This window comes from Aquarana catesbeiana, linkage group LG11 (genome assembly GCF_042186555.1).
Source record: "Aquarana catesbeiana isolate 2022-GZ linkage group LG11, ASM4218655v1, whole genome shotgun sequence".
NCBI classification, from domain to species: Eukaryota; Metazoa; Chordata; class Amphibia; order Anura; family Ranidae; genus Aquarana; species Aquarana catesbeiana.
Window position 1 is genome coordinate 215,638,606 of NC_133334.1, and position 27,682 is coordinate 215,666,287.

The 27,682-nt window shown below is 42.1% G+C and overlaps 1 protein-coding gene across 2 annotated transcripts in view; it reads left to right on the forward strand.

Moving 5' to 3' along the window:
• Window positions 1-16,724, forward strand: part of GAL (galanin and GMAP prepropeptide) — a 30,604-nt gene extending 13,880 nt beyond the window's left edge. For both annotated transcript variants that reach the window (XM_073605290.1, XM_073605291.1), the window contains 3 exons: window positions 784-870; window positions 8,792-8,869; window positions 16,510-16,724. In XM_073605290.1, coding sequence (XP_073461391.1) covers window positions 784-870; window positions 8,792-8,869; window positions 16,510-16,571 — 227 coding nt within the window. In that variant the 3' untranslated portion in view covers window positions 16,572-16,724. The remainder of the gene's footprint in view (window positions 1-783; window positions 871-8,791; window positions 8,870-16,509) is intronic.
• The last annotated feature ends 10,958 nt before the right edge of the window (window positions 16,725-27,682 follow it).

Genomic DNA, 27,682 nt, shown 5'->3' on the forward strand with positions numbered 1-27,682 from the left:
GTTTGTACTTTACTTTTTCTGCTCCCAGCAGCTGAATGGAGTTGCATGGAGCAAAAAAAATGTGAGTATGTACTGCTGGGGAAGAGGGTGGTGGTGTTGTCTTAAATTGAACACTTTGGGGTTGATTTACTAAAACTGGAATGTGTACAATCTGGTGCAGCTCTGCATAGAATAAGATCAGCTTCCAGGTTTTATTGTCAAAGCCTCATTGAACAAGCTAAAGTTAGAAGTTAATTGGCTACTATGCACAGATGTACCAGATTTTGCACTCTCCAGTTTTAGTAAATCAACCTCTTTGACTTGCTTTACATATAATCTATGTTCTACAACTAAATGAATTCAGAATAGACACATATAATATATTTAAAGACCACCCACAGCCCACAACAGCTTAGGTTTTCATTATACATTCAGACCTCCTGGCTAATTTAGTTCAGCCATCCAAAAGAATTCAAATGTAACACACACTACAAATTCATAAAAACCACACATATGTTATAGTATATCACAAGTCTCATTTTGTACATATAATAAATGATGTGCTTTATATTGCTCGCCTGAAGAACTTTTTGTTGTTTGTCAAAATATGCACTGCACTTTTTACAAGTTTTGTATGTTGCTTTCACCTATTTTTTCTTCGTTCTAGAATCTTCTATACAATGCATGTTTCATTATGGGAATCATTACAGTAATTATGCCACGTCCTTATCACAGTACACTGTTTTGTACTAAGCTACACGGAAGGCAAATAACATAATCTTTCCTATTTATTTCATTTACCAGATGCAATAGATAACCATAGATCATTTAATGACAAACACGGATTAGCTGGAAAACGTGAGCTACAGCCAGAGGAGGATATAAAGTCAGGTAATTTTTACAGTAATTATCAAATGCATTGTGCAGATCTGCTGACAAACCTTTATAAAGACGGAGAATTAACAGTTATCCGAATGTATTGCTCTGTTTTTTTTTTAATGCTAGAATATGTATAGAAATGCCTAATAACCATATCACCAAATCTGTGATCCAAAGCAACCAGCTGGAAATAAAAAAAACTCTTTAATCTGTGTTATTAAAGTGAATGTGTCAACCATTTTACATTTTTGAAGATTAAAATTGAGCTTTCAGTATATTAGAAATCTTCAAGAATCAGTTCCTAACATGCCACAATATACAAGCACAGTAAAAAAAAGCATGCCTCTTACCTTTCAAAAGCTGTTTTTGAGTGCTGGCGATGTGATTTTTACCTAGGCTGAGATAATGTTATCAGTGTTCTGCGAACAGGAAGAGCCAATCCTTCTCCTCTGTGATCAGACTGTAAAAGTGGCCATACACTATCATGCAGCCTGCAGGCTGAACGAAACAAAATCTAACCAATTTCTCCATCCACACTAAACAGCATGGGGCTGTCAGCTGACAATTTTCCACATCGCTCTTTCAATTTTTCAATTGAAGCATATCAGTTAGGAGGGGCATGCAAGGCTACTCACTTAGTGAATTTTATCTGGTTCTTTAGGAAGCAGATGCAATTTGAACAGTGTATGGCCAGCTTAACAATGTAACATCAACATTGTCATGGCAGTTGGTATTTCTAGTCCAGAAGTAAGAATAATGAAGGGGGTTTTCTGGCTAGTGACAGTAAGGCCCCTTTCACACAGGGCAGACTCCCTTAAGCCAATCCGCCTGTTTGGTGGGGGATCTCTCCGCTTATCCCCGCTGAGCAGGTCCGTGTCCGCTCCACTACGCAAAGCAGACACAGCCCACTCTCCTCTATGGGGTGGTTGTATGGAAGCAAACTGCCTATCCGTTCTTATCCGACTGTCATCTGATCTGCCGGACAGATGGTGAAAGGATCCCCATTCGTCTGTTTTTAGCAGACAGGATTGGATGTCAGCGGGTGTCAGCAGACGCATGCCCGCTGAGATCCTCCGCTTCATAGAGATCTATGGATGGTCTGTTCCAGGTCGCCTGAAAAAATGACAGGCGGACCAGATTGATCAATCAGTATGAAAGGGGCCTAATAGCAGGCATTTTGTAGTGTCTGTACTTACAAAGTATTTTGACTTTCAAATGTCTAACTACTTCTGGACTGCCCACCACACTTATACTGCGGCAGAGTGGCCCAGCTGCACGAAACAACATACCTGAACATTGTTTGCGCTTCCTGGTCTCGGGCACGCGCTGCCGATGACCCACTCCCTCAGTGATTGGACACAGCGGGAGCCAATCAGCGTGTTAGGCGGCCATGATGGCTGTCGGCCAGCCGTAATAGTTTGGGGGAATGACAGAACGCCAATCTGCCTATGTAACCAAGGCAGACCATCGCTCTGTCACAGAGGAAGAGAGAGATCTGTGATTCCTACCAATCAGGAACACCAATCTCTCCCTCTTCATCTAGTGTCAGCATCCCCCACATAGTTAGAAAGCACACATAGGGAACACATTTAACCCTTTGATTGCCCCTGATGTTAACCCCTTCCCTGCCAGTGTCATTTATACAGTGTCAGTGCATTTTTTAGCACTTATCACTGTATTGGTGTCACTGGTCCCCAAAAATGTCACTTAGTGTTCAATTTGTCATCTGCAATGTCACAGTCCTGCTAAAAATCACTGATTGCTGCCATTACTAGTAAAAAAAATAAAATAATAAAAAGTCCCTAAATCTATCACATAGTTTGTGCTATAACTTTTGCGCAAATCAATGAATATACGCTATTGATATATTGTTTTTTTTTATTTCAAAATGGTTGCTCTTTTTTTGTTGATAGCGCAAAAAATAAAAACTGCAGAGGTGATCAAATACTACCAAAAGAAAGCTCTCTTTTGTGGGAAAAATAGGACGTCAAATTTATTTGGGTACAGCGTTGCACGACCGCGCGCAATTGTCAGTTAACGTAAAGCAGTGCAGTATCACAAAAAAATGGCCTGGTCATTAAGGGGGTAAATACTTCTGGGGCTAAAGTGGTTAAAATAGCTGACAGGGTAGATTTTGTGCATTGAGTGATGTCAGCCCTGCTCAGTTTCTTTTGCTAAGCTACTCAACCACTACCACTCTCAGATCTCTAGCGTTGTTTGAGATAACACAGGAAGTTTGCACAGACCATGGGATGGCTCTGAATTTCTAATAAGATTAAATATAAATATATATATATATATATATATATATATATATATATATATATATATATATATATATATATATATATATCAAACAGATACAAAAATGCTTCCAATGGTTTATTCAACAGATCAAACGGGACCTAATAGGATAAATTTGCTGTTAGGGTCTCTATACACAAGTATTTTAAATAATTACCCCATGGCCTGTGTTCTCATAGCTTTTGATTATCAAGACAAAATAGTGGTTCTCTTTAATTTTAGGTTGAGTTTGAAGTCAGTATGCAAGCACTCATCCAGTCAAAAAAATCAATAATCACACCTGTAAGTCATAAGAGATTTTTTTTAGCAAATACTTTTAATCCGCTTGATTCAGATGTGCAAAAAACATAATTAATGTTCAATCCAACTAGGTATGCTTTTTAAATGAATGCAACATTGTAGCACTTGCAAAAACACCTTATACTTCTGGAGCCATGATAATGACTGTAAACAACTGCTGCTTAAGCATGACTGGATAATTAAATGATTGAGATATTTAACTTTAGCTTGACCTTTCTTGAAGAGGACAAAATATGATTCATTTCAGAAAACTAATCATGTAATTGCTAGTTGTCATTTTCTAATTTGAATTAAAAAACCTCAACTGAACTCCAGGTGAAGAACTAAATACTAAGGTACAAAACTTGGTGTGTTGTCTGCCAATAGATTTGTGTTTCTTTCTATCCATTCCATCTACAAATGTACAAGTCAGGAGATGTGATTGTTCTCGTTTGCAGTTGAATAGCACTTATGGCTCTTGTCCCTCCCCCAGTGTGTGACTGGGCAATGCAAGGAGAAGCAGCAGACTTATGAGCTCACTTCTCTTCCATTCTGCCCTCTCCTCTTATCAGCATATTGCCTGTTAGCACATAAACACTGCAGCCTAGCTGATTTTCTCCTTGTGCTGCTTCTTGTCCCAGGCTGTGCTCTGCTGTACAGAGACTGCCAGAGGCTAATACCAGGTCACATTTAGGAATTTCATAGCTCCCAACTGTCCCTGATTTCGAGGGACTGTCCCTGATTTGGAGCAATGTCCCTCTGTCCCTCTTTCCTCCTCATTTGTCCCTCATTTTGGTCTGATCCATATAGTTGTATATAAAATGCACTTTTTATTTTTCAAAAAGTGTTTCCCAATGCTAAAACTTTCATCCAATTTCTAAATTGCTGCATTTGTAAATTTTAAAAGCCAATATAAAGGAATAGTGGTGATAAATAAAAAGCACTTGTGGATATAATTAAACTTTTCTTTGGTTAATTTTCCTTTAAGGGGGTGTGACAGGGGGCATGTCCTATGACTATGTACATTGCTAGTAGGTGTCCCTTATTCCCATCTAAAAATGTTGGGAGGTATGGAATTTATACTGCCTGAATTACAAAATACATTTGATGATGTTTTGATTATACAGAGCTGAATTAATTGCAACTTTTTTATCTGCTGGGGTTTGAATTTAAAATAGTTATATCATTTTTTTGTTGTTTTGTTCATTGCACTAAATTGGAACCTCTTCACCATTCCCCTTGATACTATAAATTCTCAAGCACAATATTTGTAAAAAATGTGCGCATGTATCAATATACACATCTAAATTTCCAGGTATTATAAAAAAAATGTCAGAATCTTAAACATTTCTACTGTTCATTGTTCTTGTAATTTGTAGTGTTTAGTAAGAATTAACCACCTCAGCTCCGGAAGGTCTTACCCCCTGCATGACCAGGCCATTTTTGCATTTTAGCACTGCACTATTCTAACTGGTAATTGTGCAGTCATGCAATGCTGTACCCAAGCGACATTTATATAATTTTTTTCACACAAATATAGCTTTTTTTTGGTGGTATTTAACAAAAAAATACTAAAAATGTTGAATACATTATTTTTTACTTTCTGCATTAAACATCCAATAAAACAATAAAAAAATCTAAAGTCTTCATAAATTTAGGCCAAAATGTATTCTGCTACATGTCTTTGGCAAAAAAAAAAATCCCAAAAGTGTATATTGATTGGTTTGTGTGAAAGCTATAGCTTCTGCAAACTATGGTACATATACACTGGATTTTTTTTTTTTAACACTAGTGACGGTGATCAGCGACTTATAGTGGTACTGTGATAGTGTGGCTGGCAAACTGACACTAACTTACACTGGGTGTGAACTGACTAACTGCCACTGACATCACCAGTGACACTAATACAGTGATCAGTGATAATACTATACACTAACACTGTACTAATGACACCGGCTCGGAATGGGGTTAAAATATGAAGTAATCAAGGGGTTAAATGTGTGCCTAACAAGTGTTAATTTCTGTATTGTGTGCTGTTTTTTTCCTAATATCTCTTTGTTTCTTATCCCTGCATTGCAGAGATAAGAAACAAAGAGATGATTCCCTCTGTACAAAGCCCTGTGTTGATTGTCAACACAAGGTTCTGAGCTGTGATTGGACACAAGCTGATCAGCAGGTCCCGACCTGACAGATTCCCGCTGTGTACTATCACAGAAGGTGTTTGTGTGGGGGGCGCATGTGCGCACTCTAAGGCCCTTTTCACACGGACGGATAGAATGGTGCTTTTAGCTGCGGATTTTCTAATTTTCTACCGCAGCTAAAAGCACACAATGCTTTCCTATGGCCCCATTCACACACTGCGTTTAGCTACATTTTGATCACCTGCGGTTTTGTGCGGATAGAAAAAATAGAATTGACTGCGTCCAGGAGCGATTTAGCGCAGCTATCCGCACATAACTGCAGGTAATCGCAGTGCACTGTGCCAGCTGCGGATAGCAGCGCCGAGCTGGCTCGCTCATCGGGAAAGGAAAAATGTTTGTTCCTTTCCCGATGACAAGCACGGGGATCCAACTTGGATCCCCTCCAATGGCAGGCACTGTTTGGTATGAACCTTGAGGGGGAACTCCACGCCAAATTTTAAATAAAAAAACGGCATGGGTTCCCCTCCAAGAGCATACCAGGCCCTTCGGTCTGGTATGAATTCCAAGGGGCACCCCCTACGCCGAAAAAACGGCGTGGGGGTCCCCCCAAAATAAATACCAAACCCTTATCCGAGCACACAGCCCGGTCGGTCAGGAAAGGGGGTGGGGACGAGCAAGCGCCCCCCCCTCCTGAACCATACCAGGCTGCATGCCCTCAACATGGGTGGGTTGGTGCTTTGGGGCCCCCCACCCCAAGGCACCTCGCCCCCATGTTGATGAGGACAAGGGCCTCTTCCCGACAACCCTGGACGTTAGTTGTCGGGGTCTGTGGGCATGGGGCTTATCGGAATCCGGGAGCCCCCTTTAATAAGGGGGCCCTCAGATCCTGGCCCCCCCACCCTATGTGAATGAGTATGGGGTACATTGTACCCCTACCCATTCACCTGAGGAAAAAAAGTGTCAATAAAAAAAACAACACAACACAGGTTTTAAAAGTAATTTATTAGGCAGCTCCGGAGGTCTTCTTCCGACTTCGGGGGTCTTCTGCTGACTTCGGGGTTCTCTCAGGCCTCTTCTCCCTCTCTCCGGTGTTGTCTCTGCGCTCTCTGGTTCTTTTCCTGTGCCTTCTTCCTTCAGCTGGGCTCCTCCGCTATCTTCTGCTGTTTTGCCGCTCTTTTGCTAGCGGAGGAGCCCGGTCTTTTGAGACATCTTCTTCCCTCTTCTCTTCTCTTCCAGAGATGTTGACACGAAGCTCCCTCTCGCTGTAATGCCGTGAGCGAGGTCCACAACCAATTATATAGGCATGGGGTGTGGCCACTGGGTGATGTCACCCGGTGACTCCGCCTCCTTATGTCATCACAGTCCCATCATGCCCCGGGACTGTGACAGTTCAGGAGGGGGGCGGTCGCTCGTCCCCACCCCCTTTCCTGACCGACCAGGCTGCATGCTCGGATAAGGATCTGGTATGGATTTTGGGGAGACTCCCACGATGTTTTTTCGGCATAGGGGGTGCCCCTTGGAATCCATACCAGACCGAAGGGCCTGGTATGCTCTTGGAGGAAAACCCATGCCGGTTTTTTATTTAAAATTTGTTGTGGAGTTCCTTCTCAAGAATTATACCAAACACAGTGCCTGGTCGGATCCCTGTGCAATATGAGTAGGTACCCTGTCAGGTTGCTATAGAAATGGCAAACTGCAGCTAAACGCAACCGCAGCTAATCGCACTGTACAAATGCAGCTGACCGCAGTGCCTGGTGTCTTGAATTTCACAGAAAAAAAAACATGCTTTTAACTGCGGCAGAATAGCCGTCCGTGTGAAAGGCGCCTAAACCTGGAAGCAAGTAGAGCCGTACCAGTCCGCAGTACATTGGGGGTGGGTGCTCTGCAAGTGGTTACGTTTACACCCACCATATTCCTAAATTAAATTGAAAGTATCAATATATTTTGAGAAAACAACTCACAATTGAAATGCATACATGAGAAGTATTTTGGCTGGCAAAGGATCTATAACTCTGTCAAGCCAGCCTTGTGTTTTACGTACCTCTGCCACTTTGTACAGTTAGGCACATGACAACACTATTTCTTAGGTTAGCTTTGCAGCTTTTTATGTCACTTCTCTGACTCTAGCCTGCTTTTTTGAAAATTAGGTTGATATATTAAAATGTACCTACAAATTTAGTATGGTTATACTTGTAGTACATTATACCACCATGCTGTATTTGCAAACACAAAGGGGTTGATTTACTAAAACTGAAGAGTGCAAAATCTGGTGCAGCTGTGCATGGTAGAAAATCAGCTTCTAACTTTAGCTTGTTCAATTAAGCTTTGGCAAAAAAAACTGGAAGCTGGTTACTATGCAGCATTGCACCAGATTTTGCACTCTCCAATTAGAGTAAATCTACCCCAAAGTGTTAAATGGGGTGTTATTTACGAAAGGTAAATCCACTTTGCACTGCAAGTGCATTTGGAAGTGCAGTCGCTCTAAATCTAAGGGGTAGATTTGAAATGAGCGGAAGCTCTGGTGATTTTATCATCCAAACATGTGCAAGCTAAAATGCTGTTTTTTATTTTCCTTGCATATCCCCCTCGGATCTACAGTGACTTTACTACCAAGTGCACTTTCAAGTGCACTTGCAGTGCAAAGTGGATTTGCCTTTAGTAAATAAACCCCATTGCGTCAAACACCAGCTGGAGCAAGACATTAGGCCCCTTTCACACGATCGGACGTTAGTCTATGGAGCGTCGGATGTCAACGGAGACATGTCCGCTGACATCCGACCCGGTCCGATCCGCTAAAAGCAGACGGATGGCTCTACGTCCAGGTCCATCGCTGGCAGATCGGATCGGGTGAGATCTGATGAAAACGGACATACTGTCCGTTTTCATCCGATCCCTCCATAGGCATCAGCGGCGCCTGACAAGCCCCTCCACGCTCAGTGAGCAGAGAGGGACCTGTCATCCGCCGGCTCAGCGGAGATCAATGGACTGATCTCCCGCTGAGCCGGTGGACCGAGGAGGGCTCCGTAGAAACGGAGTCCGCCTCATGTGAAAGGGGCCTTAGGATTTAACAAGCACACTAATTTACAGGTGTGTTTATCATTTGCTTATATAATCATCAGAATAAGCAAGAAAAGTTATATTTGAGATTATTTGTACACAATACCTAATAATTACTAAAATCTTTATGCATGATATCTGTGTCCTTCTAGGAAATTTTTATAGAACTTTGTCCGACGATAATGTCCTGCGCACACTGGTTGAATTTTTAACATATTTACATCTTAAAGGTAAGACTTTTATATTGGTTACCTAATGATCAGAGTAAGTTTTGATCAATAGTATATGTCTGTTTCCATTTACATATCCAACTACTTTAACTTATTTAAAAAAAAGAGATGTGACTTTTGTAACAAAAAGATGATTTCTGAATATTACAGTACAGAACACGGGCTCCTTTTAGTCTTGACTATGTGTTATATGCTGCCACCTTCAGGTGAGAACCCTGGCAAACAGTTTTCAAGATTTAAGACCTAAGCCTATATAACTCCTCCCACTCCTAGCAATCCTCAGTTCTTTGCTAGTGCCCTTAAGTGATGGATGGCCTCTCTCTACTTAAAGCACGTTACTGGCTTATATTCCTGAAATTACCAGAAGATTGAAGACTTGGTTTGGTCCTTCACACAAAGAAACCCTTCTTCACCTGGCTGCATCAACTCCCCTAAAGGCAATATACCGTATTTATCGGCGTATAACACGCACTTTTTTCCCCTTAAAATAAGGGGAAAATCGTGGGTGCGTGTTATACGCCGATCCCCGCTATTTTGTGATCTGTCGGAGCGATCGCCGCGATCGCCGCCGACATTCACATAGCTTGTATTTTTAAACATGGCGCCGCGGAGTTCGGAGGGACTCGGGGGCGCTCGTTCAGCTGAACGAGCGCCGCCGAGGACACAGTGACTGGGCGGAGCCGAGATACACATAGCCGAGGGTTCTCGGCTTTTCTCGGCGCCGTTCACAGTCACGCCCAGTCCCGCCATTGGACCTCTGTTATGTCCATCATAGGGACTGGGCGTGACTGTGAACGGCGCCGAGAATAGCCGAGAACCCTCGGATATGTGTATCTCGGCTCCGCCCAGTCACTGTGTCCTCGGCGGCGCTCGTTCAGCTGAACGAGCGCCCCCGAGTCCCTCCGAACTCCGCGGCGCCATGTTTAAAAATACAAACTAAACGTTTGTATGTCGGCGGCGACAAGGCTGCACGGACCACTGGGGACAAGGCTGCACTGGGGCAAAGCTGAACTGGGGCAAAGCTGCACTGGGGACAAGGCTGCACTGGGGCAAAGCTTCACTGGGGACAAGGCTGCACTGGGGACAAGGCTGCACTGGGGACAAGGCTGCACTGGGGCAAAGCTGCACTGGGGACAAGGCTGCACTGGGGACAAGGCTGCACTGGGGCAAAGCTGCACTGGGGACAAGGCTGCACTGGGGCAAAGCTGCACTGACAAGGCTGCACTGGACACTGGGGAAAGGCTGCAGATGAACACTGATGAGGCTGCATTGATGGGCATTTAAATGTAAGTTTTTTTTCCTTAAACTTCCCTCCTAAAAGTTTTTTTCCTTAAAATTCCCTCCTAAACTTGGGGTGCGTGTTATACGCCGGCGCATGTTATACGCCGATAAATACGGTAATTGCTACTTCCCGATTGGATGCTCCTAGGCAGCACCTTGGTGAACCATACACAGACCCCATTGCAAGAAACATCTAACTATCTATAACATTTCAGCACTGATCTCTGCATGTGGTACTCACCCTCTGTACAATAGTATATCGCAATGTAGGTAGCTGAAGAGTGCTCTACAGGTACAGGGCAGTGGTGATCCGAGTCCCATTAGTTCCAGTCCCTAGAGACCCTCTCCATGTAGAAAAGGGTATGCCAATCCATGGGGAGGTGCAGAATCACACCTGGTGGTCTGTCTCCTGGGAAGGTGCTATTTCCTCGTGTGGTGAGGCCATAGCTTTTCCCCTTTCCCTAGGGTGGCCCTCTCATCTCTCTCAAACCCAGTTCTCCTCACATCAGCCTGGGGGGATTCCCTGTACACTAGGCCCCTGTCTTAGGCAATATATAAGGTGGGCAAGTAGAGCACCTTAGACCGGGAGCAGTGTGTTGCTGGCCTGCAACACTCTACATTTTTTCACAGCTTAGCCTAACCTGCAAAACTTTAAATAATCTATAGTGGCCATAGCATTTCTGGATAGCATGGTGATTTAAGCCCGAGTCCTGCAACACATTTGGACTCACAGTAGCCCCTTCTGAGTGTATAGTCCTGCCTTTTGTAGGAGGTACACAGCTCTTCCCTGGGTGCCATCTTGGGCACACCACAGCTCCAGTTGCTTCTTTCTTTTAGTTTGTAGCTTAGGTCTCCACATCAGCGTTCACCAGATTACCCAGCATCCTCAGTTGTGGGACACAGGACAGCTGCACTTCTGCTTCATGGCAATAGTCTTTGCACAGAATAAGGTCTTGAGCATCCCATAGGAGATCATCTTACCCTTATTGCGGATATCAGATTAATAGAGAAATAGAACGCAGGGCTGGCAGCACACACTGTGCACATTGCCATGATAAAATTGTTCCTCTCAAGGTTCCTCTTAAAACTCTGCACCTGGTTTCTTGGACCTCAGTCTCTAAGCTTTGGAGTGTTCCCTTATCTCCTTGGGTACTCCCAAATCTTCCTAGGTGGAGATTCAAGTGGAGATTACAGTGGTAGCATGTACGAGAGTGGTGCTTTTAAACATCCGGCCCCAGGGTATCATCACACACTAGCGGCAGCTTTTACAGACTGTGCGCTGTATAGAGACTGATGTTGTGCTCTAAGTCCTCCACCTCCCCTTTCCTCTGTAAGTGCATTACCTACTTTTTTTTTGATAAAGAGATCAGTACGCTATGAGGCTGTCTGCGCCTCTCGTTCTCCCCTGCTTTTGTCTTTCAGCAATCTGGTCTCCCAGCCATTTTCTTAGGGGGCAGCAAAGCCTAACAGCTAGCCATTATTTGATTATTACACAGTTATTACCTCTGAGATCCATTGTTTGTGCTTTATTGTACCAATTTTTACTATTATTAATATCATGACCCTCATGCACTTGTCTTCCATCTCACAGGGTTTTCATAGAGTTTTCATGATAATGATGTTTATATTTAGACTCTATTCAGTGCATATGCATTGTTCGGAGTCAATTACCCCCTTTTGTGTTGAATGTTTGTTGCCATTCATTGACTACATTATTTCTATTGGAAGAAGTTGCATACACTCCCCACAGAGGCCCTCCAGTGGTCGCTTTTATAATCACCTGTGCGCTTTTATCTAATTTTAGTTTGTTTTTCGTTACTACCACAAAAAGTGCTGTGATGCATCCAGCTATTTTCTTCCTTAGTGAAGTTAGTGGACAAAAGGTTTGAGGCACTCATTAAAGCCCACTCTGCTCTGTCAATTTCTGCCATGCAACATTTGTCAATGTCTATGGCTGTTTTTCAAACTCTGGCAGCCTGGGCCAAGCGCATACAGCAATACTCCAGATTCATCCTGATGGATTCCTCAATACTTTAAAAGTTGATGTCCTTTCCAGCAGCTTTGAGCTACTGCTTAAACATTTTGGTGGACACCCTTACCCAACACTGCTCATCTAGCACTCTTATCAGTCCAGATGCGCATGATCCTTGGGTTGCGGAACTAATCAGCAGAGGCAGTTTTGAAGAAACATCTAGAAAGGATTTGGTTTGATGAAGAATGATTCTTTTGTGAATCACTGGACACCTTTTTTTTAAGGAAGTCAGGGGTGGAAAAAGCAATCCCTTACTCTTAAAGAAAAGATAGCTCAGTTTCACACTGACTGCATGGAATAAGCTCCCTACACCAGGATATCTCTGTCCTGGTGGCTGATGAGCCCCGTGCTGGAGTCAGGGAAGTCAATCCTTCTACTGACCTTGGACAGTTTTCAAGACAGTTGCCAGCCTATCAGGTGAGAGAGGTGTTCTAATGATGAAAATGGTCCGCATTTCTTAGATGGACAATTGGCTGACTGACTTCCTCAGTCATCAGCATCTTAATGCGGGGGAATAATCACTTCATCCCAAGGTAATCCATGACATCTGTCTGGTGGGGGACTCCAGATGTAGATCTGTTGGGGTGCCTATTCAACAACAAGGTGGACAAGGAAACAACACAACACAGGCTGCACACCAATTATGTCACCTCTTCAAAAAGCCTTTATTAAGCCACAGGCAGCATACAGCATGTCCCCACCCAAGTACCACCTGTACTTAATGAGTTTCAACCCAATAGGTTTAATTGTTAGGACAGGTTGACAGGTTTGTAGCACCAAATTTGCCCAAAAGGGCTTGGTATTCAGCCATCCCCTGACTGCCGAGTGACACCCTATGGGCATTTCCAGACTTGTCAGACCTGCCCTGTCAAAGATTGGACTATCATCTTGCTTCATGGTTGCTGGCTTTAATCAATTGGCTGTTGATATCTAAGTCCTAAAAGATTGGGGTCTCTCTAACTCGAAAGGTCTATCATTGCACTTGGAAGGCTCACTTTGCATGTTGCATGGTGCTAGATGATATTACATGGGGAGTAACCTGTCCTTTCTCCAATTTGAGCTGGAGCAGCACCCTGAATGGTCAAGGCTTGGAAGTGGCCATTTTGTTTCATTGACCACTGGCCACTTATTCTCTGGTACCCTTTGTTCAAGCGGTAGCTCATATTGCTTCCCTGTTAATTCACCTGTCTCACCCTGAGATCTCAATTTGGCCCTAACAGCTCCATAGAAGCCTCCCTCCAGTTGTGACATTCCCTTGTAAGATACTTGTAAGGTGTTTTTCTGGTGGCCACCATTTCAGCAAAATGGGTTACAGAAATACTAGCCTTATCCTGTAGGATACCCTCTCTTGTTCTTCATGAAGACAGGATGGTTTTGAGGCCCTGGACCTTCTTCATCCCTAAAGTGGTTTCCTCTTTCTACTTTAATCAGACATCATTCTACCCTCTCTGTGCCCTGCTCTTAAGCACCCCAAAGAGGTATCTCTACATTATTCAGATGTGGTACATGCAGTTTACCTTTCTGTCCCTGCCTCCATGCAAACTTCATATTCCCTGTTTGTCCTGCATCTTGTTCCACCATCTCTAGATGGATTAGGCATGTTATCACTAGGGCTTATGTCTTGAAGGATAAGAGTCTTCTATTTTCTGTAAGGCCTAACCTGACACATTCAGTCAATGCCTCTTGGGCTTTTCAGCATCAGGGATTCTTAGAATTGTATGGCAGTCACCTGGTCCTCTGTTCACACATTTGTTTAGGGTTTATCAGGTGGATGTTGAGGCCTTTGCTGAAGCCAGCTTCAGCTGTAAGGTGTTTTATACTGTTCTTTTTTTATACTGAACTTTGAATTGGTAACCTGATCCCTTGTTTGGTCCTGTTGGCATTGTTTGCTGTGTTGCTTGTTGTATTGCTTGGGGATAGCCTATGATTAAAGGAGTTGTAAAGTCAGAAGGCTTTTTTTTATCTTAATGCATTCTATGCATTAATCTAAAAAGCCTTCTGTGTGCAGCAGCCCCCCTCAGCCCCCCTATTACTTACCTGAGCCCCATCTCTGTCCAGCGATGTACACAAGTGTCTTGGCCATTAGAGATTCTCCCTCCTGATTGGCCAAGACACAGCAGTGGCGCCATTGGCTCTCGCTGCTGTCAATCAAAGTCAGTCGGCCAATCAGGAGAGAGAGGGGCAAGCCCGTGCCACAGCTCCATGTCTGAATGGACACAGGGAGCTGTGACTCGGCTCGGGTGCCCCCATAGCAAGCTGCTTGCTGTCGGGGCACTCGACAGGAGGGAGGGGCCAGGAGCACCAAGGAGGAGGCTGCTCTGTGCAAACAGAGCAGATAAGTATTACATGTTTGTTATTTTTATTGAAAAAAAAAAAAAAACTTCACAATCACGCTAAGATCTAAAGGTGTGTGTGCCCTGTACTGTACAATAAGGAAATATGATTTTAGACTTACCTGGAAAATTTTTGCAAAATGTTGAAGTATACAAGACAATAAAGAAAACAGGAGCTGGTGACTGTTGTCACTGGAAGTGAAGGGGATTCAACATTTTTGCAGTTGTCACCAGAACATGAATAGAGAAGAAACCTTCCAATGAGGCACTTGTTGTGGCATCAACTAAGAAAGGATTTCCCTTACTTTGGAAATATTTCTTCTTGTTTTCTGTTGTGTCTCCAGGACAGGAAGTGAATGGAAATATCTCTCTGTTCAAATCACTCCCTACCCTTTCCAAATAAAAAAATACTTTGGATATACTTTATATAAAGATCATATTTAGAATATAGTTTAATTTAGCAAAATTATCAAATATTTCATGATTAATTTAAGCCTGATGCTAACCTTTTGGTCAATATACAGTGCCTTGAAAAAGTATTCATACCCTTTGAAATTTTTCACATTTTGTCATGTTACAATCAAAACGTAAATGTATTTTTTGGGATTTTATGTGATAGACCAACACAAAGTGGCACATAATTGTGAAGTGGAAGGACAATGATAAATGGTTTTCAATTTTCTTTTTACAAATAAGTATCTGAAAAGTGTGGCGTGCATTTGTATTCAGCCCCCTTTATTCTGATACCCCTAACTAAAATCCAGTGGAACTAATTGCCTTCAGAAGTCACCTAATTAGTAAATAGAGTCCACCTGTATGTAATTTAATCTCAGTATAAATACAGCTGTTCTGTGAAGCCCTCAGAGGTTTGTTAGAGAACCTTAGTGAACAAACAGCATCATGAAAGCCAAGGAACACACCAAACAGGTCAGGGATAAAGTTGTGGAAAAGTTTAAAGCAGGGTTAGGTTACAGAAAAATATCCCAAGCTTTGAACATCTCACGGAGCACTGTTCAATCCATCATCCGAAAATGGAAAGAGTATGGCACAACTGCAAACCTAGCAGACATGGCCGTCCACCTAAACTGAAAGGCCGGGCAAGGAGAACATTAATTGGAGAGGCAGCCAAGAGGCCCATGGTAACTCTAGAGGAGCTGCAGAGATCCACAGCTGAGGTGGGAGAATCTGTCTACAGGACAACTATTAGTCGTGCACTTCACAAATCTGGCCTTTATGGAAGAGTGTCAAGAAGAAAGCCATTGTTGAAAGAAAGCCATAAAAAGTCCCATTTCCAGTTTGCGAGAAGCCATGTAGGGGACACAGCAAACATTGAAAGAAGGTGCTCTTGTCAGATGAGACCAAAATTGAACTTTTTGGCCTAAAAGCAAAACGCTTTGAGTGGCAGAAAACTAACACTGCATATCACTCTAATCACATTATCCCCACAGTGAAACATGGTGGTGGCAGCATCATATTGTTGAGATGCTCTTTAACAACATACAGCCAGAGCTATAATGGAATGGTTTAGATCAAAGCATATTCATGGCCCAGTCATAGCCCAGACCTAAATCCAATTGAGAATCTGTGGCAAGACTTGAAAATTGCTGTTCACAGACACTCTGCATCCAATCTGACTAAGCTTGAGCTATTTTGCAAAGAACAATGGGCAAAAATGTCTCTCTCTAGATCTGCAAAGCTGGTAGAGACATTCCCAAAAAAAACTTGCAGCTGTATTTATTTGTAAAAAATGTATTTATTTGTAAAAAATCTTGAGAACCATTTATCATTTTCCTTACACTTCACAATTTTGTGCCACTTTGTACCGGTCTATCACATAAAATCCCAATAAAATACATTTAAGTTTTTGGTTGTAACATGACAAAATGTGGAACATTTCAAGGGGTTTGAATAGTTTTTCAAGGCATCGTATATAGTGAGCACATTGTCATTGTTAATTCTCCCCTAAATGAATGTAAATGTATTTTTATTTTCAGAGTCTGGAGCACTGGATACTTTATCCTCAACAATGTCTGCAGAAGAAACAACCCAATCATGAAAAAGAAATCCTTTGTATTTGACTATATAATTCCAAATCCAATAAATGTTTTCACTTAATGTTCATACAATTTCGAATATAAATATATCCCAATAATACTACAGTGTATTTTTGCTTAAGTAAAATTAAGCTACAATAAAAAATAGCAGCTGTTGTCTGATGTTTTTCATATACAACAATTTATTTACAGTTAATCTAATTAGACTGACTTATAGCAGGAATACACAGTTAGAAAATCAACTGATCGCTCGACTGCCGACCAACGAAACATTGCTCGTTGGTCGAAATTGTCACCAACATTAACCAATCAAAAAAATCTTCAAAAGAGCAATCAATTTCATACGTAGTGTTGACGTCTCACGTACAAGTGGGGTCGTCTACTAGTTCTTCACAATATTGATATCGGGTATTACTTGCTGGGCATCGAGTACAAAATTGGCCGATCGTTCGCAGAACAGAAATTTTTCGCCCGATTTTCTTATTGTGTATTCCTGCCATTATTCTTGTGTATGTGCAAACAACAAACATGCAAATATATCTAAGCCTGTTAAACAAGCCTATTAGTACAGCATGATGATGTATAATGTGCCAATTGCAGCCACAAATGTTGAAAGGAGAAAATCTGAAACAGCAATGACTGATCCTCAAAATCAACTCACGCCTTGTAAAATTATGATTTCCTTTAAATGCTGTAAGTATCTTAAAATTTCACTTCATCTCTATGACAACAAATCAATTAAAGACCCAGCTTCTCTGTGGAGGAGTCAAGGAAAATCTAAATCCAATAAAACTTGTAGCACTTCCCCACAGTGAAAGGAGCCTTGGAAAAACATTTCTTTTTAATCAATGTAAGTCTAAAAAGCCAATAAAGGTCTTTTTACATGTTAGAGATTGTTTTCCAATACTGATATCTTATAACATTTTATGAAAGAAAAAACATATATAAAAAGCTCTAGGAGTTATGAGAATATATTTTGCTTTTACTGTTTTACTTCTGGAGTTCATCCTTAAAGTGGAGTTCCACCCAATTAAAAGTCAGCAGCTACAAAAAGTGTAGCTGCTGACTTTTTATAATCGGACACTTACCTGTCCCATGGTCCAGCGATGCAGGCGAACAAAGCCCCGCTTCACTCCCCCTCCTCTCTGCAGCACTGGCATTGTCACTGTGGGTGCCTGGCTGTGACTTCACAGCCGGGCAAGCACTGCTCATGCACGAGCCGCGCTGCACAATGTGACTGGCCGGGCAATCATCTGGGACCTGTGACGTGTCCTAGATGATTGCCGAGAGGGAGGGGGGAGAGGTGATCTTCCTTCTGGCACTGTGGCGCCCCGGGAGGAAGTGGGAGCTGGATCCCTCTAAAAAGAGGGTATCCGCCCCCCCCAAAAAAAAATTACGTGCCAAATGTGGCATGTCAGGGGGTCACCTTCACTTAAAGCGGAAGTTCCATTTTTGGGTGGAACTACGCTTTAAGTGATATGAAATAGACATTCTGCACATGTATCACGTTGCACTTTGTCTTATTAAAGAAGCCATTTTGTTGTTATTTCACCTTACATTCTATGTGTGACTTAAACTAAAATAGGGAAGATGCATAGATGAGTCACAAGACGTCCTACAGCTCAAGTAACAAACAACTGTCTCCTACTTTTTTCTACTCTCCTGAATAATTCTGCCTAGTAAAGCATCACAAAGGAAGGTCACGTCTGATTATGTATGTTACATATAAACTATAATACCTGGAATTTCGTTCTTGCTGGCTGTAACAATTTACCCAACTTACCACAGGTTGCATTTGCCTCTCCTTTTCAATTTTTTCAATTTTACATTATATTGCATTAGGATAGAGCACCTATAGGCTTATCAACACTGGTTATGTTCACCACTTTTAGTTAGAGTTTTAAATAATAAAGTAGTATTGTTAAATGGATATAAACAAAATTCAAGAAAACTGTATGAGAGGATATCATAATTTAAATATGCCTTTGCAAATTTGAACCCTGTATAGAACTTTCCTATCCAACCACAAAGTATACACCACATAGGCAATCAGTAGGTAATTGACTGCTACAGGTGCTCACCCCGGCTCGCCACCAAAGAACGCAATAGAGAAAAGGAAAATGGTAGCACACCACAGTGAAGTCAAAATTTTGAAGGTTCTTTATTGTTGCCAGACAGATGCACAGGGACATGGTTGAGACATTTCTATACTTATAACGTATGAGTTATTATGAGTAAGCCTGAGTGATTCGTGTGAAACACGTCAACCATGTCCCTGTGCATCTGTCTGGCTTGGTAACAATAAAGAACCTTCAAGATTTTGACTTCACTGTGGTGTGCTACCATTTTCCTTTTCTCTATCGAACCTTCCTATATTCGGTCATAAGATTATAGAAATTATTTCCTAATAGGGTAAAGCAGGTTAACTTTGCAAAGCACACTTAGATTTCTAAACATTATAAGGCTTTGCTTACTTTAAATAACAAATCATGTGCAATAGAAAGAAATGAAAATAGATGTAAATACATTGAACTAGTGAACTTGAACTTACAGCACAATTAACAGTCCGTATAAAAAAAAACTGGTATGTTGATGTGCAATACCCATGAATTTTAAGGAGAAGTACGGCCAAAGCTCTTTTTGCCCTACTTTTCCAGTGGATCACAGGAGTGCATTTATTTATGCACTCCTGTTACCTGTATTCAGCCGACAGCATGCTGAAGTCCACTGTCTGAGGTCACTAAGCCAGTCCAGGCTCTGGAGCTATCCTGACTATTGTTGTGATCCACCCAGATGCCTGAACCCGGCAGCTGCCTCAGCCTCTCAGCCTGATCCAGCCATTCCCACCCTCTCCACAGCCCAGCGCTTCAGTAAGTGGTGGATGAGCATTGAGCAGAGCAGATAGCTCTCTGCTCACTGAAGACCAAGAACCGATTGAGGTAGTGGGGGACAGATGCAGTACAAATGTCTATTTTTTTTAATTCCCATACTTCTCTTTTAAGATGATAGTTAGACATTTACAATGCACACTGCTGAAAGACTATCCTATATGACATTTTTAATGAAGACATATTCAATCAGAAAAAAAATTGAAAAATGTAATAGACATTCTGTCCTGGGGCACATACATGCGCATATGTATATACTATTAACCAGTACATGCATGTGATCTGAAGACACCCCAAGCTCCACATTAAAGCGATTGTAAACCTCATTAAAAAAATTAAAACTTTAGGTCAAACCAATAATAGTAAACAGTGAAAATGGGAAGAGCTGCTCACACCAAATGTAGGATACACTGTCTTAAGTCTAAATGAAAAAACACAAGGAACTGCGCCAATCCCAAGTACCCCAAAGTATGAATGCGCTGAAAAAGAAATCACAATATAAACACCCCCCCCCAAAAAAAATGAAATGCAATAAAAATGGTAAAAAAATACAAACTGTGATTCTAAATTAATAGCACAAATACAACCAATGTAATATAACCAAAGTACAGTATAGAAGTGCTGCTTAGAGTTAAAAGTCAGTGAAAACTGCATATATGATCCAAAATGGTAACCAGTTGTGACTTTATAACAAATCTTCATGTATATTTCCACCTCATGTCCACTCCACTGTGCAATAAATAAAAGGCTTACCAGAAAGTTTGTGACCCTCAGAATGAGAAGTCAAACTGCTCCTGGTTTAAATTGAGCTACAATCACTGCGGGACAGGATTCCTCCACTTTCCTCTCCAATTCTCCGCCATGGACCACATACACATAGGGAAAAAAGAAAGAGCCCCCAAGCTCCAAATAGTGTGAAATCCAACAGTAAAAATGTATTAGATAAAAAAAAAACATTAAAAAAGCTGTATACAGTTCTGAAACATGACTACATATCCCAGAATCCAGAGTATCGATTGCACGCATGCACAGTGATGGCATGACCTCCAGCACCACTATACGCATTTCATCAATCTGACATCATCAGGGACACAGAGGCCAAGCAAGCCCACATGTCCTATATAGGACCTTTACAATATGGGCAAGGAGGAACCCCGGAACTGGAAATAAAACAACGGGCCAATGAAAGCACCGACTATAGATGCAAATGCCTTGTTGTGGATAACAAGTAAATGTTTAAAATTTGAAATAAAAAGAAAATGCCATCAACTAGATGGAAAGTTAAGCACCCTCTGGTGGCAATATTTAGGTATACACTACAAATCCAAAAAGTTTTGGTGTTTCTTCTTTACAAAGGCTGGCACTATATACAATGAACAATAAAAAATGCCTCAATAAATATTGTTATAATTATCCACATAAAAGCATCTAAAAAATAGAGGAATGATGATAGAAAATTCTTACACAACCTAAATAAAAGAATAGATAGACAAGGTGGTTAATATCTATGAAAAAAGGACATAAATTATATATGAAAAAATTGGATCGACTGTTATTAATAAATGCATTAACATCCCATTCAATGCTTAATCCATGAGGGAAAAAAACATAAACCATAGATCCATCTGCTTTGCATTTTAGATATTATTCTTTTGCTAGAACTTCCCCTTTCAGTGTGGGATAAATTTATCAATCCCTAGGAATAGAGTCCTAGTTGGGTCTTTATTGTGGACAAGTGCATAATGCTTTGACACGCTGTGTCCTCAGAAACCCTGTCTAATTTTCCCTACATGCTTGTTTAAATGAACGTGCAGAGCTCAGGTGGTCCTACCTACATATTGCATGCCACAAGACCCCTGCCCTTCTCACCAACTCGTGACAAACACTGGCCAATTTCACACTGCACTGTCAGTTTCGTAACAACGCCACTCTCAGCTGCACCCTGTACAAAGATTTTTCAGCTTGCAGGACCACAATCTAGGTGCCAGCAGCCTGAGAGCGATTGTCACTGGGTTATATAATTTAAGCAAATAACCCTTTAAACAGTCACCACCCCCTTTTTACTGAGAAGGAAGAAACTCACAATCTTAGCAATAATAATTATGACTTTAGAATAAGGGTCTGTAGCACACACTGTCACCACAGACAGGTATGTTCAGAGATTTTTACTACAGTTGCGCTCTTTCAAGGGACGGGATTCTTTTAGTTTGCATTAAAAGCTTTACAGACAATTTCAACACTTTTCAAAATAAAGTTTAATAATGAATAGGTCAAAGTGGTGCAAATATAAAAATTACAGGAAAAGGGTGTTACAAAGAAATAAAGAGACAATAATGCAACCGAGAAGTAAAAAGGAGTTGAAAATGAAGAATACCCAACTATGTCCTGGTTTGCAGAGTCCAATAAACAAAAATAGTACAGTGGCTCTTTCTGAAGTTCGCTTAGGTGTTCCTTAATTTGATGGTAAAACGAGAGCTATCAACTTCAGGAGCAGCCTCCTTTTTATATGATATCATGGGGGTGTTGTCAGAGACCATCCATACAATTAGGTGGCTGAGTGGCCATGGGGGTGTCATCATGTTTATGACCATGTCCCAGATACAGTTTTCCATAATTATTCATATCTCTGAAAACCTACTGTTTACAGACTGCTAAGATGCATATTATTGTCCAGCGTGGAATTTGCTTCAGAATGAATATAAATTAACTAAGGAATCTAAATATGTCTATATTATGGCTGTGCTATCATTAATTCATTATTAAAAAATATGCTGAAGTTTTAGAGTCTTGGCTGCTAACCAGTCTAGCAGAAATGTGTATTGGCCATTCCCTTCAGCTGAGCTATTTACGACAAGTTATCTTTTAGTTCTCTGGATTGTTCAAGCTTGTGAGAGTGAATGTTTTATTAGGGTCTCCAGACTGAAACTGTGGATTGGGTAATGGTGGGTCTGTATGTCCGATCAGTAGATTAATAACATGGTATTGGCATTAGTTAACAGTTTGTGCATTGTATAAACTGAAGGAAGGAGGGGAGAAAGGTCACTGTGCTATGTCCTCTTATGACAAAATGGCATAGGAGACTTGTGATGTGAACAAAATGGCTGCTACACACACAGCTGTTCATCAATAAATATAATACAGTAGGAGTAGCACAAGTGATGAATGGTTTAAAAGTGTAATATCTAAAAGTGAGTAGTGTAGTATCAGTGAATTGAAAAGAGATAAGTTTATTATTTTTTATTAGGTGAACCTGGCATACCATATATTTCTTTCAGGGATAAAAACCTTTTAGGTTTTGAAAGAAAGTAGGTCTATTCGGTGGGTCAACCACATTCTAAGCAATTTTGTCCCTCAGGGAGGGTGCTCTTCTAAACAGAATACAGAGCCTATCTGGTAAGAGGGAACCCAATATTCTGTCATTTTTAGGGACAGACCAATGTCTTCTAAAAATATTTCTCATGGCATAGTGCTGAATAGAAAAGTGGTGATCAAGGACAAAGAAAAATTGTGAGAGTTGCTAGGCTTGTTTTTCTCTTTATCCCTCAGCAGGGTATCACTGTTGGACTTGGGGGATAGTAGCATTCAACATTTGCTCATCGTGCTCCTTGTCCAAAATTCTACCTTGAGTGTGAAAATCCTGCAAACAAGAACAATTTAGACTTAGTCAAAAAAATTTACTGCGAGAAACCAATTTAAGCTAGGAATCACAATGACAACTACCCAAAGGGGTGAAGTAATTTCTGTTAGTAGGTTAAAAAAGAAAAGTACTAGTAATAAGGCTTCCATTATCTACTGCAATCTGAAGGTCCAAAAAATGTATCAACGTCTTACTCGCCTCATAACTGAGTGAAATTCCCAGATCGTTATCAATCAGTAAATAATATAAATAAATGTGCTCTGCGCCTTGGATCTGCTATTTATACAAATAACCACATGCTGGGAGGGCGTGTCCGGAAGCGCATTGAGGAGGATGTGTGGAAGCTGAGCTCCACACAGGCAAAACGAATCCATTGCCATCCCGGCCCTAATATTATTTTGCGAGTCCCCATCGCATTCCCTCTGCCTCCTGGACCCTCCTGCTATACCCCTGGAGGGGTCTTACCTGGATTTGGCTATTTAATTTTGATCCGGGTCTACAAACCGAGCCACATTACGGGTGCCTGCCGCCATCTTGGGGCCTGTTACCCGATCAGAGCCCTCTGCCCACTGTCCCTGTGATCCGGGAAGAATACGGACTTTTCCCGGGACTAGCTGACTGCCGTGCTGCTGGAGCCCTCAGATCAGGAAGACAGTGGTGGCAAATCGCCTGAGATCCCTGTTTCCTTTCTCCAGAACGCAGCGACCTGCCGCCATCTTGAGGCCTGTCGGTCTGACCTTTCCTGCCCCAGGGACACAGTGAGTAACAGCTCTCCCCTATATCCCCGCACACTACAGAGACTCTCACCTGCTGCAGAACCGGGGCCCTGAAACCAGAGCCTGCGGAGGGAACTCTGTATCCTGTGGGGAGCGGAGTCTACCCGGTTGGCTGTCACTAGTAGGCAAGTCCGTGGCTTTGGCCTAGTCCTGGAAGTAGGCGGCCATCTTGCTACTCCCAATACACCCGATTCCATTTCTTTTTACTTTACTCTATTAGCAGCTCGTCTCCCTCCCCTCCAGAACTCATGCAGTTTGTGGCTCATAATCTTATCTCACAGTAATTCAAGGGGACTCATTTGTACCTGCCTACCATATTCAGTAATAGATTTACGGCCTTTTTGTGTATGTAAATTGATGTGAGTGTGAGGAGCCCTGCCCGGCTACTGGCCTTACAGCTCCAGCTATGCCCGCAAGACACCTAAAACCTATTCCACATTAGGCAAAAGATCCGGAAAGGGTTTGAAATCTCATACAGTTGCCTCTGGCCCTATTCAGCAATAATTAGCTGACGCACGCAGTGGACAAGCCAGAACTTCAAGACCGAGTATTTCTCCCTCCTCCCATGCTGCCTCAGTGAGGGAAAGTTCCCCTGCTTCATCTTACTGCTCAGACCTCTTGGAGGATCCCGGATCCCCCGCTGGCTCAGAAATGACATTGTTGATGAGTGACCTTAAAAAAGAACTTGCTGGAATGTTTCACAGTTTGGAGAAATCCATCAAGAAAGAAATTACCGCTGTGAGAACTGACATGTCCCACCTCTTAGTTAGAGTAAAGGAAATGGAACAGCGTCAGGACTCCCAAGCAACAGCCATAAAAGAGTTACAGGAGGCTGTTACCCAGCTTGCTTTTGCTCATCGTGCCTCTCTCTACAAACTCGAAGATCTCGAGAACCGTAACCTTAGAAATAACCTACGTATTAGAGGCCTACCAGAAGCAACTAGAGACAATGACCTAGAGCCATCAATCCGTGGAATTCTCAACACAATCTTGGGAAATCCTGTCACTGACCCACTGCGATTTGATCGCGTACATCATGCACTGCAACCTCGTAATGCTAATTCAGACCAACCCAGAGATGTCATTTGTCGTTTGCACTATTTTGAGGATAAAAACGCCATCCTGACAAAGCAGCGGAACACTCCTAACATTGACTTTGACGGAGCAGTTATTAATATTTTTCCTGATCTGTCCAAGGAAACCCTTGATCGCCGCAGAGCCCTAAAACCGCTCCTTGAACACCTGCGTACAGACGGGATTACATACAGATGGGGTTTTCCAGCTTGCTTGATAGCCACCAAAAATGGCCGTTCTCACATTCTTCGCTTCCCAGAGGAACTCTCTCCCTTTCTTCAAGATCTCAATCTTACACCTGTTGAGCTCTCGGGCTGGCAAGACCACATTCCAAAATTCTCAAACCCCTTGGACCCTCCATGGTGGAATAATCCGTCAAAGAAAAGGCGCACGTCAATCCCCGGATCCGCACAGAAGCATGGCTGAGATATGCCTTTCTCTACTCATCTCTGTTTCTCCTTTTATTTTTTGTGTATACCGATCCCCATTTTTTCAATGCTTGATATGCTCTGGTCAGACTCCTTGAACTTTTTTTTAGCCTCATTGGCTTAGAGGATATAGACCCGATATTCATTTTTACTTTGGGTATCCCACGGTTCAATTTTAGTTTTCCTTTTTTTTTTTGGATCTGAACGGTTCAGTTGCAAACTTTTTCTTTTTTTGGTTGCAGGGTTCGTAAGGTTTAATTTCCCATTGTTAATATTATATTGTTGACTAGGTTTTCATAACCTTCTTATAACTTCTCCCCCTTTTTCCCCCTTTTTTTTATATTTTCTATTTTTTTTTATTTTCATTACATTTTTTGCTGGAGCTCATTCCATGTAATTATAATGTGTTTTCCTAACAGGCCGAATGCTGGCGGGGCACATTGCTCCTTCACTCTTTTACCTCGGTGCATCCCCTGCCCCCCTTTCTTTTGGGGTTGGTGAGATCGAGCGGCCCATAAGGTCTTTCACCCGGACTCTCACCAGAGTTCTGGATGGCCACCCATTCTTTCTCTCCCCTCAGGGACCACTGCAGATTTCTGCGTGTCTTACTTGTAATTCCCATAATTGTATTAATGCATATGCATGCTTTCTCTATGTGTTTCATCTCCTTTCTTCTACTCCCTCAAACTTTCTTTCCCCGTCCCCCCTCCCTCCACATTGGCATGCGTGGAAGTATAGGCTAGGACATCCCTCTCCGCTGTACCAATGGCAACTCTGACAATTACATCCTATAATGTCCGGGGTCTTAATGTCGCGGCTAAACGACACCAAGTAATGCGTGAGCTAGGGCACAATGCTTGCTCTATTGCCTTCCTTCAGGAAATGCATTTAACCCACACCACACCAGTCAGATTGACCTCACCCTACTTTCCGCAGTGGTATTACAGCCTTTCTGACACCAACAAGGCTAAGGGTGTTGCCACTGGTTTCAGCAGTGGGGTAACTTTTCGCCTAAGGGAAATGCTTGCAGATGACTATGGTCATTTTCTCTTCCTTAAGGTCTTTATAGGCAACACCCAATGCATGTTTGCAAATATCTACTCCCCAAACCAGAATCAACCAACCTTTCTTTCGCAAACCCTCACTAAACTGTCACAATGTGCCAAAGGTATCATTGTCCTCGCAGGGGACATAAACATGCCCCTCGATCCTACAATGGATACGTCCCAGGGCCGCTCTAACATATCATTTAAACGATTAGCTTTTGTTAAAAAAAGGCTCTTAGATCATCAACTAATAGATGTCTGTCGCCTTCTTCATCCTAAAGATAAAGACTACTCACACTTCTCTGCGACACACCTGTCTTACTCTAGAATAGATAATATATTTCTGGATCACTTCCACCTTCCTCTCCTCAAATCTGCCCATATAGGAACAGCAACCTTCTCTGACCATGCACCTGTAACGATGCGTATGACCATGCCCACCTTATCTCGTAGCACCAATAACTGGAAACTTAACGACTCACTCCTCTCTAACCAAACTGAAGTCTCCATGTTAGCATCTCACCTGAAGCATTACTTTAAAGAGAACATACCCTCTGTGGCCTCCCCACCTATTGTTTGGGAAGCTCATAAGGCCACTATACGGGGACGATTAATCGAGCTTGGTGCCAGTAAAAAAAGGGAGCATGGTCATCAAATTGCACAGGTACTGCAACAAATAACTGATCTTGATAAACAACATAAACTCTCTCTCCACAGTGCGCACCTCAAAGCCCTCACGCTTAAACGTGAAGAACTAAAAAACCTCCTAGATTTAGACACTAAAAAGAAATTTCACCGCATATCACAAAAATTCTACGAGTGGGGCAATAGACCAAGCAAATTACTTGCTAGATCCCTTAAGGCGAAACAAACGAAGTCATTTATCCCTAAACTTAAACTTCCAAGGGGGGAACTCATACATGCAACCCCACACATTGCCAAAGCCTTTAGGGAATTTTATGCAGATCTTTATAATGTTACGAATGGTTTAGTCCCTTTGCCCCCATTAGAGAGGCGCTCTCGCATCCTCTCTTATCTGAGGGCGGCGAACCTCCCTAAATTATCTAGGTCAGCCCTTAAGGAAATGGAAGCGGATTTTTCAATTGAAGAATTCCAGACCGCTTTAAAATCCTCCCCTTCAGGCAAAGCTCCCGGCCCTGACGGGTTCACTATCCTTTATTACAAGACATTCCAGGACATCTTACTCCCTCGCCTCACAGCTTACGCTAATTCAATTTCCCAATCTTCAGGCCTGCGCCCGGAA